The sequence below is a fragment of the Delphinus delphis genome, chromosome 8, assembly GCF_949987515.2.
Source record: "Delphinus delphis chromosome 8, mDelDel1.2, whole genome shotgun sequence".
In the NCBI taxonomy this organism is placed as follows: domain Eukaryota; kingdom Metazoa; phylum Chordata; class Mammalia; order Artiodactyla; family Delphinidae; genus Delphinus; species Delphinus delphis.
Window position 1 is genome coordinate 31906408 of NC_082690.1, and position 17005 is coordinate 31923412.

The following is a 17005-nucleotide window of genomic DNA, read 5'->3' on the forward strand; positions in this document are numbered from 1 at the left end:
CTGTTACTTAGATATGAAAGTAAATTGCATTCATGGAAACTTGTATGTTTTTTCAAGTGTTCATGTGGAAAAACCACTATTTGTCTAACATGATCATTATCTTTCATTTTATTTCCAGGATTTTTCCATTTCTTTCATGGAAAAGGGCACTACAAATCTGATCCTAAAACTAAGCAAATTTTGGCCTCCCGAATACTAACAGCAGGTTCAAGTGCAGAAATAACTGATGGTTGACTCTCACAAAGGAGTTGGAGAAAACATTTCTACTCAGCCCAAAGAAGATGTTTTTCTGAGAAACCAGGTATTTCAGTATTTTATTTGAATCTCTAGGTAATAACAAGGCACAGACATATAAGTACAACCTTATTTAACCTCAGTCTGGACATATTGTATGTTAACTATGTTGTACTGCTTCGTGAACTTACACGATTTAGTTTTAAGTGAGTGCTGAGGATGTCAAGGGCATAGTTCACCTTTAGGTTTTCATAGAGAAAAGCTTTTTACCAATATTCTATGATATTTTCAGTAATTACATTTCTCCTAGTAACCACATTCTCAAATATTTTGTCTCTAGGATAGGCATACTCACAATGCAAGTGTGTGGGAAAATATTTAGGATGTATAGAATTCAAGCACTCACCCTTCTCATGGAATATGCAGAACATAAGGGAAGGAAGACTAGTTATTGATCCTCCTCACTTATTTTAACTTCAAATTAAGCCTTAAGTCAAATAAAGGAAGGAATTTATTGAGCTTTGGTTAGGGGTTCTGGAGGGAGCACTGGATTAGGTAGTTTTATGTGTTCCCTCAGTTCCCTTTTGGGGAGTTATCTCCAATTTCTCAGTGAGAAAAGTCAGAGATTGATGCCAGCACAACTCTGCACCCTCACTTTTACTGCATAACTATGAGTAAACTGCTTAGATTTCTCAGCTATTCTCCTAGCTATCTTCATAAAGTTAGCTCTTATCCCTAAATATTATTGTTGGGTCTTGTTCCCCTGGTAGTTTTCCTTACAGGACACTCTGAGTGCACTTCACGTTACATTTTGCAGGTGCAAATTTGCAGAAGTTAACTACTGCTGCTGAAAAAATATCAGTACTACACAGATTGTCTTTTTTCTCATTCAGTCAGATTATTTACCATAGGTTTCCTGTGGTGCTCTGTGATTAACAGTGCCTCAATTTTATAGCAAATTATTTGTACAATGTTTATTTTCAAATATTTTTTTCTGTTTACCAACATAATAAATACATGCTCAGAAATTTTGAGCAAGTTGCCAATCCCACTGTGGCTCCTTCCTCTGAACCAAAGCCAAGAAGTACAGGGGACTTCTAGTACAGGAAATACTAGAACCAGACACAAACAGTGAGAAAACTGTGAGTGAGCAGATAGACCCAACCAGCATGGGGGAGGAAATATCCTACAGGGGAGAGGCCGAAATGCCTCCAACTGGGGACAGGCTTTGGGAAGCACACTCTACTTGTGTCCTTTCTTCTCACATGTTGCTCTAGGTCCCGTGTCTGTATGGCAGGCCTGGAAGGCAGCAGGACAAGCAAGTAACAAGGGGATAACGTCAGGGCAGTGACCCAATTTCATTCACAGACAAAGCTCAAGTCCCCACTATGATCTACAAGGTCCTATATGCCCTTTCCCCATTACATGCACACCTTCACCTCATTCTCTAATATTCTCCCCCTTGTTTACTCCATTCCAGCTGCATGGACTTCCTTGCTATTTTTTAACATGTGAGGTATATCCATACCTCGGTGCCTTTTCACTGGAATTTTCTTCCCTCAGGTACCTTCATGGATGACTCCCTCACTTATTTCTCAACTCTGTTGAAATGTAACCTTCTCAGTGAGGCCTTTGCTGGTTTACTCTTTTTAATATTACAACCTACACCACCCCTCCACACAAACATACACATATTCCCAATAGTTCTATACAGCCCTACAATTTTATTTTCCATATCTCTTATCACCTTCTAGCATACTATATAACTTAATCACTTATTATATCTACTGTTTATTGCCTGTTTTTCCTGCTATAATGGAAGTTCCATAAGAGGAAGGGCCATTGTTATGTTAACAAAAAAATGTTTTGTTTGATTTGGCTTTGGCATGTTTGTTTGTTTCACTGATATAATTCAAGAACTAAGTAGGTGCTCAATAAAACATTTTAATAAATGTGTGCCGAATTGATGCTGGACGCCAGCAAAGCTGGGAAGTCAAAAACAAAGTATATAGTCAGCTTGACCAACTCCTGAAGGACTCTTCTTTCTGTCCTTCCCAGCCAAGACAGTAGAGAATTACAAACATGGCAGCAGCCCCCAGAATGCTTAGAAGCTGAAAGAGAATTTCTGTGTGGTCCCTCATGGGAGGATCCATTGAGGAGAGTGAGAGGTGAGAGTAACTTGGTGCAGACTTTATCACCAAACACCGTGTCCTGAGATGCTTCAATTCCATCCTAGTCCCCAAACTGTCAAAGAGAACAAGCCAGGATCCAGGTTTTAACTCATCTAAAGAGGCCAGGGAAACTACAGTCCCATGGAAATTTGAAATCACAGGAGAAATATGAACTTGGAATACATATATATGCCATTTCATCCAGAATATGTAAAAAGGTCCTACCAACTGTTAATAAAATGACAAATAGGCCAGTTAAAAATGCACAGAGGTATTAAATTGGATTCTTCACAAAGAAAGACATATAAATGATCAATAAACACATGAAAAATATACTTACCATCATTAGTTATCAAGAAAATAAAATTCTCATAAGGTACTACTATAAACCACTAAAATAATTAATATTAGTAAGACTGACAACACCAAATGTTGATGAGAAGCCAAAACATCTACAGCCCTCATACAGTATGGAAATTGCTCACAAAGTTAATTATGTACTAAACTTATGACCTTTTCTACATATTTTCCCAAGCTCAATGAGCACATAATACACAAAAACCTTGTTCAAGAATGTTCATAGCAGCTTTATTCATGATAGCCCAAGTCTGGAAACAGAGATATATTCATACAATAGAATATTACATAAAAATGAATATTACATAGAAAGGAAAGTGAATGACCTTCTACTACTGGCATACCTCATTTTATTGCACTTTGCAGATATTGTGTTTTTTACAAATTGAAGGTTTCTTATAACCCTGCATCAAGCAAGTCTATTGCCACCATTTTCCCAACAGCATTTGCTAACTTTGTGTCACTGTGTAACATAATTCTCATAATATTTCAAACTTTTAAAGTATTATTATATGCGTTATGTGATCGTGATCTCTGGTGTTACTATTGTAATTGTTTTGGAGCACCACAAACCACACTCATATAAGATGGCAAGCTTAATTGATAAATGTTGTGTGTGTTCTGACTGCTCCAATGACCAGATGTTCCCCATCTCCCCATCTTCTCTGGCCTCTCTATTCCCTTAGACACAGCAATATTGAAATTAGTCCAGTTAATAACCCTACAATGGCCTCTAAATGTTCAAGTTGCACATCTCTCACTTCAAATAAAAAGCTAGAAATGATTCAGCTTAGTGACGAAGGCATATCAAAAGCTGAGTTAGGCCAAAAGCTAGACCTTTTGTGCCAAAAGTTTAGCCAAGTTGTGAATGCAAAAGAAAAGCTCTTGAAGGAGAGTAAAAGTGCTGCTCCAGTGAACACAAAAACGATAAGAAAGCAAAACTTCTTTATTCTACTATCACCATATGGCACATGTGGCGAAACTTTAGTCACTTTCCTATTAATACTGGAAATAAGGGAAGGATGCCTACTATCACTGATATTTGTTCAACATAGTCCTGGAACTCTGGTCAAAAATTGACAAGAAAAATAATAATGGATATAGAGATTAAAAGGGAAGAGTCCAAATTACCATTATTTTCAGATAATTAGGTCATTTACGTAGAGAAACCCAAAAGAATCAAAACCCTTTAGACAGAAGAGAAATTTTAATATTTCCAAATATAACATTAACATATCATAATCATTTATATTCCTATATACTCACAATAAAAAGTCGGTAAAATATAGAAAATAAAACACGAATGGCTACAGTAAAATCTACAATCTACCTAGGAAATAATCTAGCAAAAATAGACCTTAACCTTAATAACTAAAATTTTAAGAGCTATTAGAGATATATAAGAAAAACTGAATACCATATTCATGAATAAATGACCTAAAGAGATGAAATAATTTAAAGATGATCTTTTCCCAAAATTAATTTATAAATGTAATGAAACTTCAATTCTATCCAAACAGTATTATTTGGAAAACAAAAACACTGATTGTGAAGTTTTTATGAAGGAATAAATACACACAAAGAGCTAAGAATTTTGACAAAGCATAAAGAAAGAAAGAGTCCCACCAGACACTGACGTTCTCACAAAACCATTATAAAACTAATACAGGAGCACAGATAGAAGCTAATGGAACCAAATATGAGTCAAGAAACATATCCTTGGCATGATAGAGGAGGCATCACAAGTTAGAAGGTAAAGAATAAATAGTAAATAATGTTTGGAGAAAATTGGTATACTATATGGAAAAAATAAAGGTGGATTCTTTCTCCCGTTCGGTGTTCATGATTAATACTCTTCACCATGTATTGGGTTGACCAAAATGTTCATTCAGGTTTCCCAAATGTTTTGGTCAACACAATATTTCCAGCTCTCCACCTACTGGACACATGGAAGTATTACACTGCCTGGCTTACTGGCAGTGGGTGGGGCCACATGACTAGCTCGAGAGTGAATTGTGAGTGGTGGTGGCATGCGGCTCCTCTGGGCTGGAACATTTAATTGCCTGCACAGAACCCTTCAGACGTCTTTTTCCATCCAACGTAACAACTGATAGAATTCAAAACTATGGCTCCTCCGGAAATCTGGGAAACAAGGTTACTACCATGAGAAGAGCCCCTCTGTCCAACCAGGATGGATGCATAGCATGAGCAAGAAGTAAACTTTTATTGCTTTAAGAAACATTGAAGAATTCAGAGCTTATAACCACAGAATAATTTAACCTATCCTCTTTGGTATAAACCACATACAAAATTAAACTTTGAATGGATTTAAGATCTCAAAGTTAAAAACTATAAAAAATAAGTGAAAAAATCAATAGAATATTTTTGTTACCTTAAGATGGAGAAGAATATCTCAAACAACACCAAAAAAAAGCATAAACTATAAGAGGTAAATTGATAAGTTTGACTACATCAAAATTCAAAAATTATATTAAATGAGGGACATCAAAAACAAAGGCAAGGAAAAATTGAAAGATAGAGAAGATATTTGCAACATATGAAACTAAAGAAGGATTAATATGTGGTCCATACAGGAAATTCCTCCAATTCAACATGAAAAAGATAAGTAATTCAATAGAAATACAAGTGAAGAAAATAAGCTAGCAATTAACAGGAGAAGAAACTTAGGGAACCAAGAGCATCTGAAGAGATATTCAATGCAACTTTTCTTTTTCTTTTATATTAACATTTTTATTGGAGTATAATTGCTTTACATTGGTGTTTTAGTTTCTGCTTTATAACAAAGTAAATCAGTTATACATATACATACATTCCCATTACTCCTCCCTCTTGCATCTCCTTACCACCCTCCCTATCCCACCCCTCTAGGTGGCCACTAAGCACCAAGCTGATCGTCCTGTGCTATGTGGCTGCTTCCTACTAGCTATCTATTTTACATTTGGTAGTGTATATATGTCCATGCCATTCTCTCACTTCAACCCAGCTTACCCTTCCCCCTCCCCATGTCCTCAAGTCCATTCTCTACATCTGCATCTTTATTCCTGTCCAGGCCCTAGGTTTTTCAGAACCATTTTTTTTTTTTTGGATTCCCTATATATGTGGTAGCATATGGTATTTATTTTACCCTTTCTGACTTACTTCACTCTGTATGATAGACTCTAGGCCCATACTCCTCACAATAAATAACTCAATTTCATTTCTTTTTATGGCTGAGTAATATTCCATTGTGTATATGTGCCACATCTTCTTTATCCATTCATCTTAGGTTGCTTCCATGTCCTGGCTATTGTAAATAGAACTGCAATGAACATTTTGGTACATGACTCTTTTTGAATTATTGTTTTCCCAGGGTATATGACCAGTAGTGGGATTGCTGGGTCATATGGTAGTTCTATTTTTAGTTTTTTAAGGAACCTCTATGCTGTTCTCCATAGTGGCTGTATCAATTTACATTCCCATCAACAGTGCACGAGGGTTCCCTTTTCTCCACACCCTCTCCAGCATTTATTGTTTGTAGATATTTTGATGATGGCCATTCTGACTGGTGTGAAGTGATAAGTCATTGTAGTTTTGATTTTCATTTCTCTGATGATTAGTGATGTTGAGCATCCTTTCATCTGTTTGTTGGCAATCTGTATATCTTCTTTGGATAAATGTCTGTTTATATCTTCTGCCCATTTTTGGACTGGGTTGCTTGTTTTTTGATATTGAGCTGCATGAGTTGCTTATAAATTTTGGAGAGTAATCCTTTGTCAGTTGCTTCATTTGCAAATATTTTCTCCCATTCTGAAGGTGGTCTTTTCATCTTGTTTATGGTTTCCTTTGCTATGCAAAAGCTTTGAAGTTTCATTAGGTCCCATTGTTTATTTTTGTTTTTATTTCCATTTCTCTAGGAGGTGGGTCACAAAGGCTCTTGCTGTGATGTACATCATAGAGTGTTCTGCCTATGTTTTCCTCTAAGAGTTTTATAGTGTCTGGCCTTAAATTTAGGTCTTTAATCCATTTCAAGTTTACTTTTGTGTATGGTGTGAAGGAGTGTTCTAATTTCATTCTTTTACATGTAGCTGTCCAGTTTTCCCAGAACCACTTATTGAAGAGGCTGTCTTTTCTCCATTGTATATTCTTGCCTCCTATATCAAAGATAAGTTGACCATAGGTGCGTGGGTTTATCTCTGGGCTTTCTATCCTGCTCCATTAATCTATCTTTCTGTTTTTGTGCCAGTACCATACTGTCTTGATTACTGTAGCTTTGTAGTGTAGTCTGAAATCAGGGAGCCTGATTCCTCTAGCTCCGTTTTTCTTTCTCAAGATAGCTTTGGCTATTCAGGGTCTTTTTTGTTTCCATACAAATTGTGAAATTTTTTGTTCTTGTTCTGAAAAATGCCATTGGTAGTTTGATAGGGATTGCAGTGAATCTGTAGATTGCTTTGGGTAGTATAATCATTTTCACAATGTTGATTCTTCCAATCCAAGAACATGGTATATCTCTCCATCTGTTTGTATCATTTTTAATTTCTTTCATCAGTTTCTTATAGTTTTCTGCATACAGGTCTTTTGTCTCCTTAGGTACATTTATTCCTAGGTATTTTCTTGTTTTTGTTGCAATGGTAAATGGGAGTGTTTCCTTAATTTCTCTTTCAGATTTTTCTTCCTTAGTGTATAGGGATGCAACAGATTTCTGTGCATTGATTTTGTATCCTGCTACTTTACCAGATTCATTGATTAGCTCTAGTAGTTTTCTGGTAGCAGCTTTAGGATTCTCTATGTATAGTACCATGTCATCTGCAAACAGTGACAATTTTACTTTTTTTCTGATATGGATTCCTTTTATTTCTTTTTCTTCTCTGATTGCTGTGGCTAAAACTTCCAAAACTATGCTGAATAGTAGTGGTGAGAGTGGATAACCTTCTCTTGTTCCTGATCTTAGTGGAAATAGTTTCAGTTTTTCACTATTGAAAATGATGTTGGCTATGGGTTTGTCATATATGGCCTTTATTATGTTAAGTTCCCTCTATACCTACTTTCTGGAGGGTTTTTATCATAAATGAGTGTTGAACTTTGTTGAAAGCTTTTTTGCATCTATTGAGATGATCATATGGTTTTTATTCTTCAGTTTGCTAATATGGTGTATCACATTAATTGATATGTGTGTATTGAAGAATCCTTGCATTCCTGGGATAAACCCCACTTGGTCATGGTGTATGGTCCTTTTAATGGGCTGCTGGATCTGTTTGCTAGTATTTTGCTGGCGATTTTTGCATCTATGCTCATCAGTGATATTGGTCTGCAGTTTTCTTTCTTTGTGACATCTTAGTCTGGTTTTGGTATCAGGGTGATGGTGGCCTCATAGAATGAGTTTGGTAGTGTTCCTCCCTCTGCTATATTTTGGAAGAGTTTGAGAAGGATAGGTGTTAGCTCTTCTCTAAATGTTTGATAGGATTCACCTATGAAGCCATCTGGTCCTGGACTTTTGTTTGTTGGAAGATTTTTAATCACTGTCTCAATTTAAGTGCTTGTGATTGGTCTGTTTATATTTTCTATTTCTTCCTGGTTCAGTCTCAGAAGGTTGTGCTCTTCTAAGAATTTGTCCATTTCTTCCAGGTTGTCCATTTTATTGGCATATAGTTGTTTGTAGTAATCTCTCATGACCCTTTGTATTTCTGCAGTGTCAGTTGTTACTTCTCTGTTTTCATTTCTAATTCTATTGATTTGAGTCTTCTCCCTTTTTTTCTTGATGAGTCTGGCTATTGGTTATCAAATTTGTTTATCTTTCAAAGAACCAGCTTTTAGTTTTATTGGTCTTTGCTATTGTTTCCTTCACTTCTTTTTCATTTTTTTTCTGATCTGATCTTTATGATTTATTGCTTTCTTTCTGCTGACTTTCTGGTATTTTTGTTCTTCTTTCTCTAATTGCTTTAGGTGTAAGGTTAGGTTGTTTATTTGAGATGTTTCCTGTTTCTTGAGGGAGGATTGTACTGCTATAACCTTCCCTCTAAGAACTGCTTTTGCTGCATCCCATAGGTTTTGGGTCATTGTGTTTTCATTGTCATTTGTGTCTAGGTATTTTTTTATTTCTTCTTTGATTTCTTCAGTGAACTCTTTGTTATTAAGTAGTGTATTGATTAGCCTCCATGTGTTTGTATTTTTTACAAATTTTTTCCTGTAATTGATATCTAGTCTCATAGCATTGTGGTCAGAAAAGATACTTGATACAATTTCAATTTTCTTAAATTTACCAAGGCTTGATTTGTGACCCAAGATATCTCTCAGTCCTACTTTTTAATCATGGAAATACGGATGTAAACAAGATACAAAGGTATGTCCATTAAAATGGCAGAAATTAGAAATTCTGATAAAATTAATTGCTGGGAAAAAGATGGAGAATATAAACATTCATTTACAGCTGGTATGAGTGTTCATTGGTACAACCATTGTGAAGCAATATCTGCTAGTATTGTAAGAATGCCTAAGCCCTAACCCCAGCAATTCCACTCCTGGGTATAAATTCTGACCATGGTCCATAGGAGACTTATAGGTGGATGACTATTAAAGAACTATTTGACAGCAGGGAGGTAGTAGCAGCCTGGGTGGCCTTTGTTTAGTGACTGACAAATAGGATGTGAGCTATGTATATCTATCTACCTATCATCTATCTATCTATCTATCTGTCTATCTGTATTATCAGAATACTACGCAGCAGTGAGAAGCAGTACACTAAAGTAACTTTAGAGCAGCAAGGACTGACCTCAAAGATGAAGTGTTTATTGAAAATGTAAGAAACAGAATGAAATATAAAGAACAGTGCCATTTAAAAAAAATAATAAGATCCACATACAAAACAACACTATATATTTTTCAGCAATATATGCAGAGTTAAATGAACATTTGGAAGGAAAACTAGAAGGAAATATATTAAATATTTTGAGGCTGCAGAGGGTATTTGTGCTGTGGATGGTAAAGAGAAGAACGGTGAGAAAAATATTAAAGGTGTCTATATAGACTAATAAGGATAATGTGTCATGAACTGAGGGCTGTGTGTAATAAAATTTGAGTTAAAAAAAGAAAGAAAAAAGAAGGGAAATGGAAAAGGAAGGAGAAGGGAAGAGAAAGAAAGGGAAGGAAAGGAAATGGGAGAAAGGAAAAGGAAAGGAAACTTGAAAAATACTAAATATTCCAAAAATAGAACACGAATCATCTGTAATCTTACCACCCAATGATAAGCACTGTTAATACTTTGGGCTATTAACTTCTGGTATTTTTAATGCTTATGCTTTTCTTTATAAATATGAAAATATATTGTGCCTACTTTTTTACAGCCTGAATTCTTCACATAGTAAATATCATGATATTAAGTAGTCCCTATGTATGTATTAACTGAAAAAGTACTTACTGATCACATACTATGTGGATGCTCTATTTTAGGCATTTTGGATACCTCAGTAAACAAAACAATGAGAGCTGTTTTCGTGGGGTTCAAGGAAAACAGATACTAAGTAGTCAATATAATTTATTTAAGTATATAGGAAGATGACACATGTCATGGGGGAATAAGAAAAAGTTCACAGGAAGAGGAGAATGAAGAGTGCTGGGGAGGGCGTGTCAACTGAGTCACTGATTAATTAGAATAGTCAGGTTAGGATTTATTGGCAAGTTGTCCTTTAAGAGCAGACTTAAAGAAGAGCAGGACCTAGGCATGTGAAAGCCCGAGGAAGAGTGTTCAAGTAGAGGGAATAGTCAAGGCAAGGACCCTAAGATAGAACATGCATGATAGAGTCAAGGAAAAGCAAGTAGCTTATGAGGCTCCGGCAGAGCAAGGGAAGCCAAGAATAGGAATTGAGGTAAGAGATGGGCCAGATCAGAAAGGCCCTTGTAATCCATTGAAGGACTTTCATTTTCACTCTGGGTAAAATCAAAATTGGGACCTCTTGCAGCATTTTGAGCAAAGTAATGTATGCTGACTGCTGTGTTGAGCATACATTGTAGAGTAGCCAGAACAGAAACAAGAAGGCCTATTGTCCTGGCAAGAAATGATGGTGGTTCAGACCAAGGTAGCAGTGGAGCAGAAACATGAAAGAAATCATTTCCATGCTTCCTTCTCTTCTCTGCACAGATATCAATTTTCTTGCAGGTTCTTCTGTACCTCATTTCTGTTGATGGTAGGTAGTCATCAAGTCTTCAACCGTTATTTGACAGACTTAAAATATTTTCTTCTACCAGCAAATTGTGCAAATTGTCCAAAGCAAATTGTGACATGTATGACAGCCACTGTGTGACCATAGATGGCCCTATCAGTGACCTTCTAAAACTGCTACCTACAACATGACATTAAGATTTTCTTCTGTTAATGGAGTACAAAATTGTGTGCTTAGGGAGTGTGTGGCCACTCTGTGGAGTTCTCATTCTGTTTTCTCACCTGCAGCCAACTATGCATTTTAATGGGCCTTGGCTGAGTCTCCAATGCTCAGTTCTCCAAGTAACCTGCCTCGTTCAAACCCTTGCTAAGTGAGATAACGGCCATCTGTGTTCACGTTTCTGTTTCAGACTACTGACCTGATCAAACAGCTCACTGCCCAGATGGACTCTGGGCACCCTCTAGTAGTTTTACATGGGCATGACCACCACTAGCTTGGCTAAGGATGACAGGTCTCTTCCATGACTTGATTTAGGCCTTGTTTACTACTCTACAGCAGCCTAGCCTTGGAGAATCTGACATTTTACACTCGGGACACACTGTAGTCCTGGAAACTTCTTCTATATCTAATAACAATCTTTAATCTTTAGCATTAAGACATAGAAAAATGTCTGGACGGAGACATATCAAAACGCTAACAGTGGTCATCTCCAGAGGATGGGAGTGGAGTGAGGTGGGGGGTTTGGGGAACTTCACATTTACTTTTCGTACTTCTGCGTGTTTGAAATTGTTTTCTTTTTTTTAACAGCATATTCCTGTATTACTAGAATACTTTTAAAATAAAATAAATCTTTTGAATAGCTCTTTGTAGTTTATAGTCTGCTTTTCATCTATTACCTCTTTAGAACCCATGGCTATCCTGTGAGATACTTTCCTAATCAGTTGTCAGAGAACTCTTATCTATTATTTTGCACTATGTGCAGACACTTTCCATGCAAATCTATATTTAATCATCACGACAATCATACTGTGTAGCTGATGTTGCCACCATTTTACAGAAGGAAACTGAGGCTTATGGATGTGAAGTGAATTGTTCAAGGTTCCACAGCTGTAAGTGGCCAATCAGAGATGTGAAATTGAGGCACAGAGATAAAGGAACTTGTCCATGGTCAAGTAAACGGTAGAAAGGGGTCAAACCCAGGTCTCCAGACTTCCACTCCACATACAAAAGATAAACTAGCTGCCTGTGAGGGCCCTGGGACTTCGGCTCAGGCTCCTCTGAAGTTCTGTCCTCATGTGCAAGGCAACCACACTTGAAGAATTTGGAGGAAGGAAGGGTCGGAATATTCCTATGGGGACCTTAGTGTAACATTTGAACTAAAGAAGCTACTAAGGTAAAAGGTGACCTCCAGGGTATGACTTTGTTGAGCTTTAATGGAACGAGTTTGGATCGAAGTTATGAAACAAAAACTGAATTCCCAAATCCACTTACATTACACACCTGCTAGCCATGTGACCTTGGGTAATTCACTTAACCTCTCTGATCCTCGATTTCTGTATTGCTTTAAAAACCCATACTTAAGAGATTTACATGAAAGTGATCTTGCAAAGGCACTTACTACAGCCCCTGATTTATAATGGGTGTTTAGTAAGTACTCAAATGGGTACCAGGTTGAGTGTAGGTCATCCTGGGATTATAGGGCATGATCTCCTAAAGGACTTTCGAACCACATGCAGACCCACAGATTCTCAGGTGCCCTTCTCTGTGCAGTCACTCCACACATTTACTGGCCACCCCCATCTCTTCCCATTGAAAATTATTGCCACACATTTACTGGCCACCCCCATCTCTTCCCATTGAACATTATTGCCCCAAAGATGTCCACACTCAAATCCCTGGACATCTGTGAATATGCTAATTTACATGGCAAATGAGACTTTACAAGTGTTACTAAGGTTAAAGACCTTGAACTGGGGAGAGTATCCATGTGGGCCCAATCTAATTACCAGAGAACCTTTCCCAGCTGTGGTCAGGGAAAGATGTGATGTCAGAAGAAGGGTTAAAGAGAAGCACTCATTCTGGCTTTGAAGACGGAGGAAGGAGGCCACAGCTGAGGCACACAGGCAGCCTTTAGGGACTGAAAGCAGTAAGGAATCCAGTTCTCCCCTGGAGCCTCCAGAAGGAAAAAAACCATGCTGACACCTAGATTTTAGCCCAGTGAGACCCATATCAGACTTCAGACTATACAACTGTAAGAGAATACATCTGCCTTGTTTTAAGCCACTAAACTTATGGTAATTTGTTACAGCACCCATAGGAAACTAATACACAGCAGTATGTAGATAGCCAGTCACCAAAAGGCCTATGTGGTGTCTTTCTGATATTCCAGGTTTAAAGAGTTGAGAACCATTGATCAAGACAAGGGAGAACAGTATCAAGTGGGGTCCCTAAAGATGTGAGACAGAGTTTATTCAGATGAGCTCTCGACTCCAGTGGTGCCAGGCAAGGGGGAGGCTGGGCCAGGAGGGGACAAGGGCAGAGGTGCAATGTGAGGAAGCACTGGATGAGGCCTCCAAGAATCTGAGTGTGAGGGGAGGGTGCGAGGACGGTGGTGATGAGAAGGCCATTGGTGTGTTTTGTTTTGTTTTGCTCTGACAGCATTTGCAGACAGAGGGGGAAGGCGTCAATGAGGGAAAAGAAAAAGAGTGGGGAGAAGGTTTAAAGAGAACAGGCTCTGGTGTAGAAATACAAAGAGAGATCCGTGGACACCAGGAAGGGCAGTTATCAGGAGTCTGGGATGAGGGAAATCAGATTTTTGTGACAGAAACTGAGGTAATTTGCCTATGGTAGGAGGTAGTATCTCTTGGTATAGCAAGGTGGGCATGAGACTGAATAACCAGGAGTGGAGAAGATTCAGAAAACACACACCTCAGGAGAAACGAAAAACAAGACATCCCAGCCATAGAGCTGGACTGCTTGAGGAGGGAAGAGAATTTGGGCAAATTCAGTCAGCAGTTGCCTCCCACCAGAAACAGAGCAGCTTGGAATGGAAATGCCTATCATGTCGTGGTCTGTTCTCATGGGTCTCTGTCAAACGGGTATGTGTACAGTTACTGACTATCGCTGGGTCATTTTTTTTCTCCTTTTTGTCTTATCCTCAACACCTTCCAGTTGGGAGGGGAGTTGAAAAGGAAGGGGGTGGTAAATGGAAATGTTTGAAGCTAATAAACAAGGTAGGGATTGGATCCTTGTTGCCAACGGTAGCCTTCTCATAGGCCTGGGCCACCACTGCTGCTCAGCCAGGCTTTACTGGCCTCAGCTGCCAGTTGAATTTATTACCACAGCTTTTGTAAGTCACCTCCAATTCCTTCAGGCTCAAGCCCTGACCTGGCTCCCACCTGCCAACCTCAAGACAACAGCTCTTATGTTATCCAGACAATAGATATTATCCAGTGTAGATTCCCCAGTGTATGTCTGTGTTGTGAATGGTTGCCCCGGAGACGAGTTGTGTGGTGACCCAGGTTCCCGCCTGTCTTCCTCAACCTCATTTATTCACCACCCATCTTTGAACAAAGAGAGATATCTCTCCTCTTCTTGTAGGAAGACCCATGGCCATCCCCAGGGCCAGGTCCTTTCACTACAACTTTTATACCATCCTTCAATTGTTCTCCTCCCCATCCTAGTCTGTCCTAGGCACTGTGACCATGTTAGCTTTATTAACTCATCTCAGATCACCACTAGGCCCAGAAACCAAAAATGACTGTTTTTTATTGACCTTTTTGATGTTCAGTCCCTGCCATTCCACCATCTGGTTCCAACCTACCTTTCCAACGTGTTTCCCTTTATAAATTCTATCCTTACAACCCCAGTACCTTGTTAGTCTCCACATATAAACCAAGGTTTCTGTGATATTGTGATTTATAAGAAATATATATTTGGTCATTCAGAACCACAGTTTCTGAGTCACAGCTCACAAAACCCATGGGATTTCCTAAGTGTTGAGAATGATAAAGGTGTCTTTTGTTAATGAGGTGACTTTTGGAAAATGCCTAAGAATGGAGGCTGGTCACTGAAAGATACAACCATATGATTAAATGTTGGAACTCTCAGCATGACCCACTGATCTCTGGGGAGAGGGGCAGGGGAGGAGGTTGAGTAAGAGTTGGGCAGGGGAGGAGCTTGAGTAAGCTGCCAATGGCCAACGATTTAATCAATCGTGCCTATGCAATGAAGCTCCATAAAAACCCAAATGGACAGAGTTTGGCGAGCTTCCAGGTTGGTGGCCATGTGGAAATGAGTGCCCCTCCCCACACACCTTGCCCTATGCATCTCTTCCATTGGGCTAATTGTGAGTTATATCCTTTTATAATAAATGAGTGGTTTACTAACTAAAATGTTTTGCTGAGTTCAGTGAGCTGTTCTAGAAAATTAATCAAACCCAGGGAGAAGGCTGTGGGAACTCCTGATTTATCGCCAGTTGGTCAGAAGTACAGGTGATAACTTGGGCTTCTGACTGGCGTCTGAAGTGGTGGGGTCGGGGAGAGTCTTGTAGAACTGAACCCATAACCTGTGGAATCAGATATTCTCTCCAGGTAGTGTCAGGACTGAGTTGAATTCTCAGAAACCCTGCTGGTGTCCAAGAATACCTTGTCGGATTTGTGGTGACCCCACCCCCACTCCAAACACACACACACACACACACACACACACATTGAAATTGCATCTCAGAATACCAAGTCTCTCATATCTCTGCCTTTGCTCTTTGTTTCTTCTAATTCCACCCTCATTACCTGAATATCAATGCCAAAATTCAGTCCATTGTTTGAAATTTATCTCAAGGCCACTCCCTCCATGAAGTCTCTGCTGATCTCTTCAATGAGTGTGATTGTTCCTTCTCTTGAACCCTTACGGTGTGGATGTTCACGTTCTTGTGTATGTTCTCTATACTCTCTTACAAAGGAGTTCTTAACTCATTCTCAGAATCACTTGGGATGCTCCCTAAAATTATGTATGCCTGTGCCCTACCCCAGAGATTCGGACTTGGGGGCTGGAGTGGAGCCCACTTATCTGTATTTTTTTTATATTTATTTATTTATTTGGCTAAGCCCAGTCTTAGTTGCAGCACACAGGTTATTCCTTGCCACATGCAGGATATTTAGTTGCAAGCATGCATGTGGGATCATGTGTCCAAACCAGGGATTGAACCAAGGACCCCTGCATTGGGAGCTCAGAGTCTTAGCCACTGGACTACCAGGGAAGTCCCACACTTATCTGTATTTTTAATACAGACTCTGATGTAGAGCCAAGACTGAGAACTACTGCCTTATTTTGAATTTTTCCTCACTGAGAGAACAAAGGAGAGATTACCAGGAAAGATAAATGGAAAGGTATGTTGGAATCAGATCTCTAGACCTCACTTTCCTTATCTTTAAAATAGGGATAATAACCCCTTCTTCCTTGCATTATTATGAACCTAAAGGGAGATAATATATAGCCAACATCTAAGGCTGAGTCCTAAGAGTGAAGACACCACACACATTCCCTCACTTGACAGTAAAGACTGCCAGCTTAGTGCAGTGTTTAGTACATGATGGCTTGTGTGATTTTTAACTTAACCATTTATACTCTGTGTGAAGGGTGTGTAACTTACACACATATGTTCCCTGGCTGCCCTGAGCTCTGGATGCTGAAGGAAGCTGTATGGAAGTTACTTCATCACTCAGTGGCTTAACCTTGAAGCACTTCTCTTTCTGGAAAAGAGGAGCTTTTCAACATTGCTAACTCCACTTATAGCATGGACATAAGAACGATCTTGGCCATAACTTCATCACACTCACAATACAGGGAAAAGGGCACAGGAGGGTTTACACGGAGCTCCCACATACACTCTCTCATCCAATCCTCCTGAGGCCATACGAGGGAGATGTTAATGTCCCAGTTTTATAGATGTGGAAGTCGAGGCTCAGAAGAACTTAGATGATTTGCTAAAAGTTACATAAGTAGGAAGTGGCAGAACTACAATTCGAACCCAGTTAGTGTAATTTCACATCTGATGCTCTTTACCTTCACCACAACTGACCCCAACAATTA

At 38.8% G+C, this 17005-nt stretch overlaps 1 protein-coding gene across 1 annotated transcript in view; it reads left to right on the forward strand.

Annotated features, from left to right (window-relative positions):
- The first annotated feature begins 226 nt into the window (after positions 1 to 226).
- The window catches only part of LOC132428995 (neutrophil collagenase), a 29999-nt gene continuing 13220 nt past the window's right edge, over positions 227 to 17005 (forward strand). Inside the window, exon 1 of the mRNA XM_060017203.1 lies at positions 227 to 301. Within this exon, the coding sequence (XP_059873186.1) occupies positions 227 to 301 (75 nt within the window). The remainder of the gene's footprint in view (positions 302 to 17005) is intronic.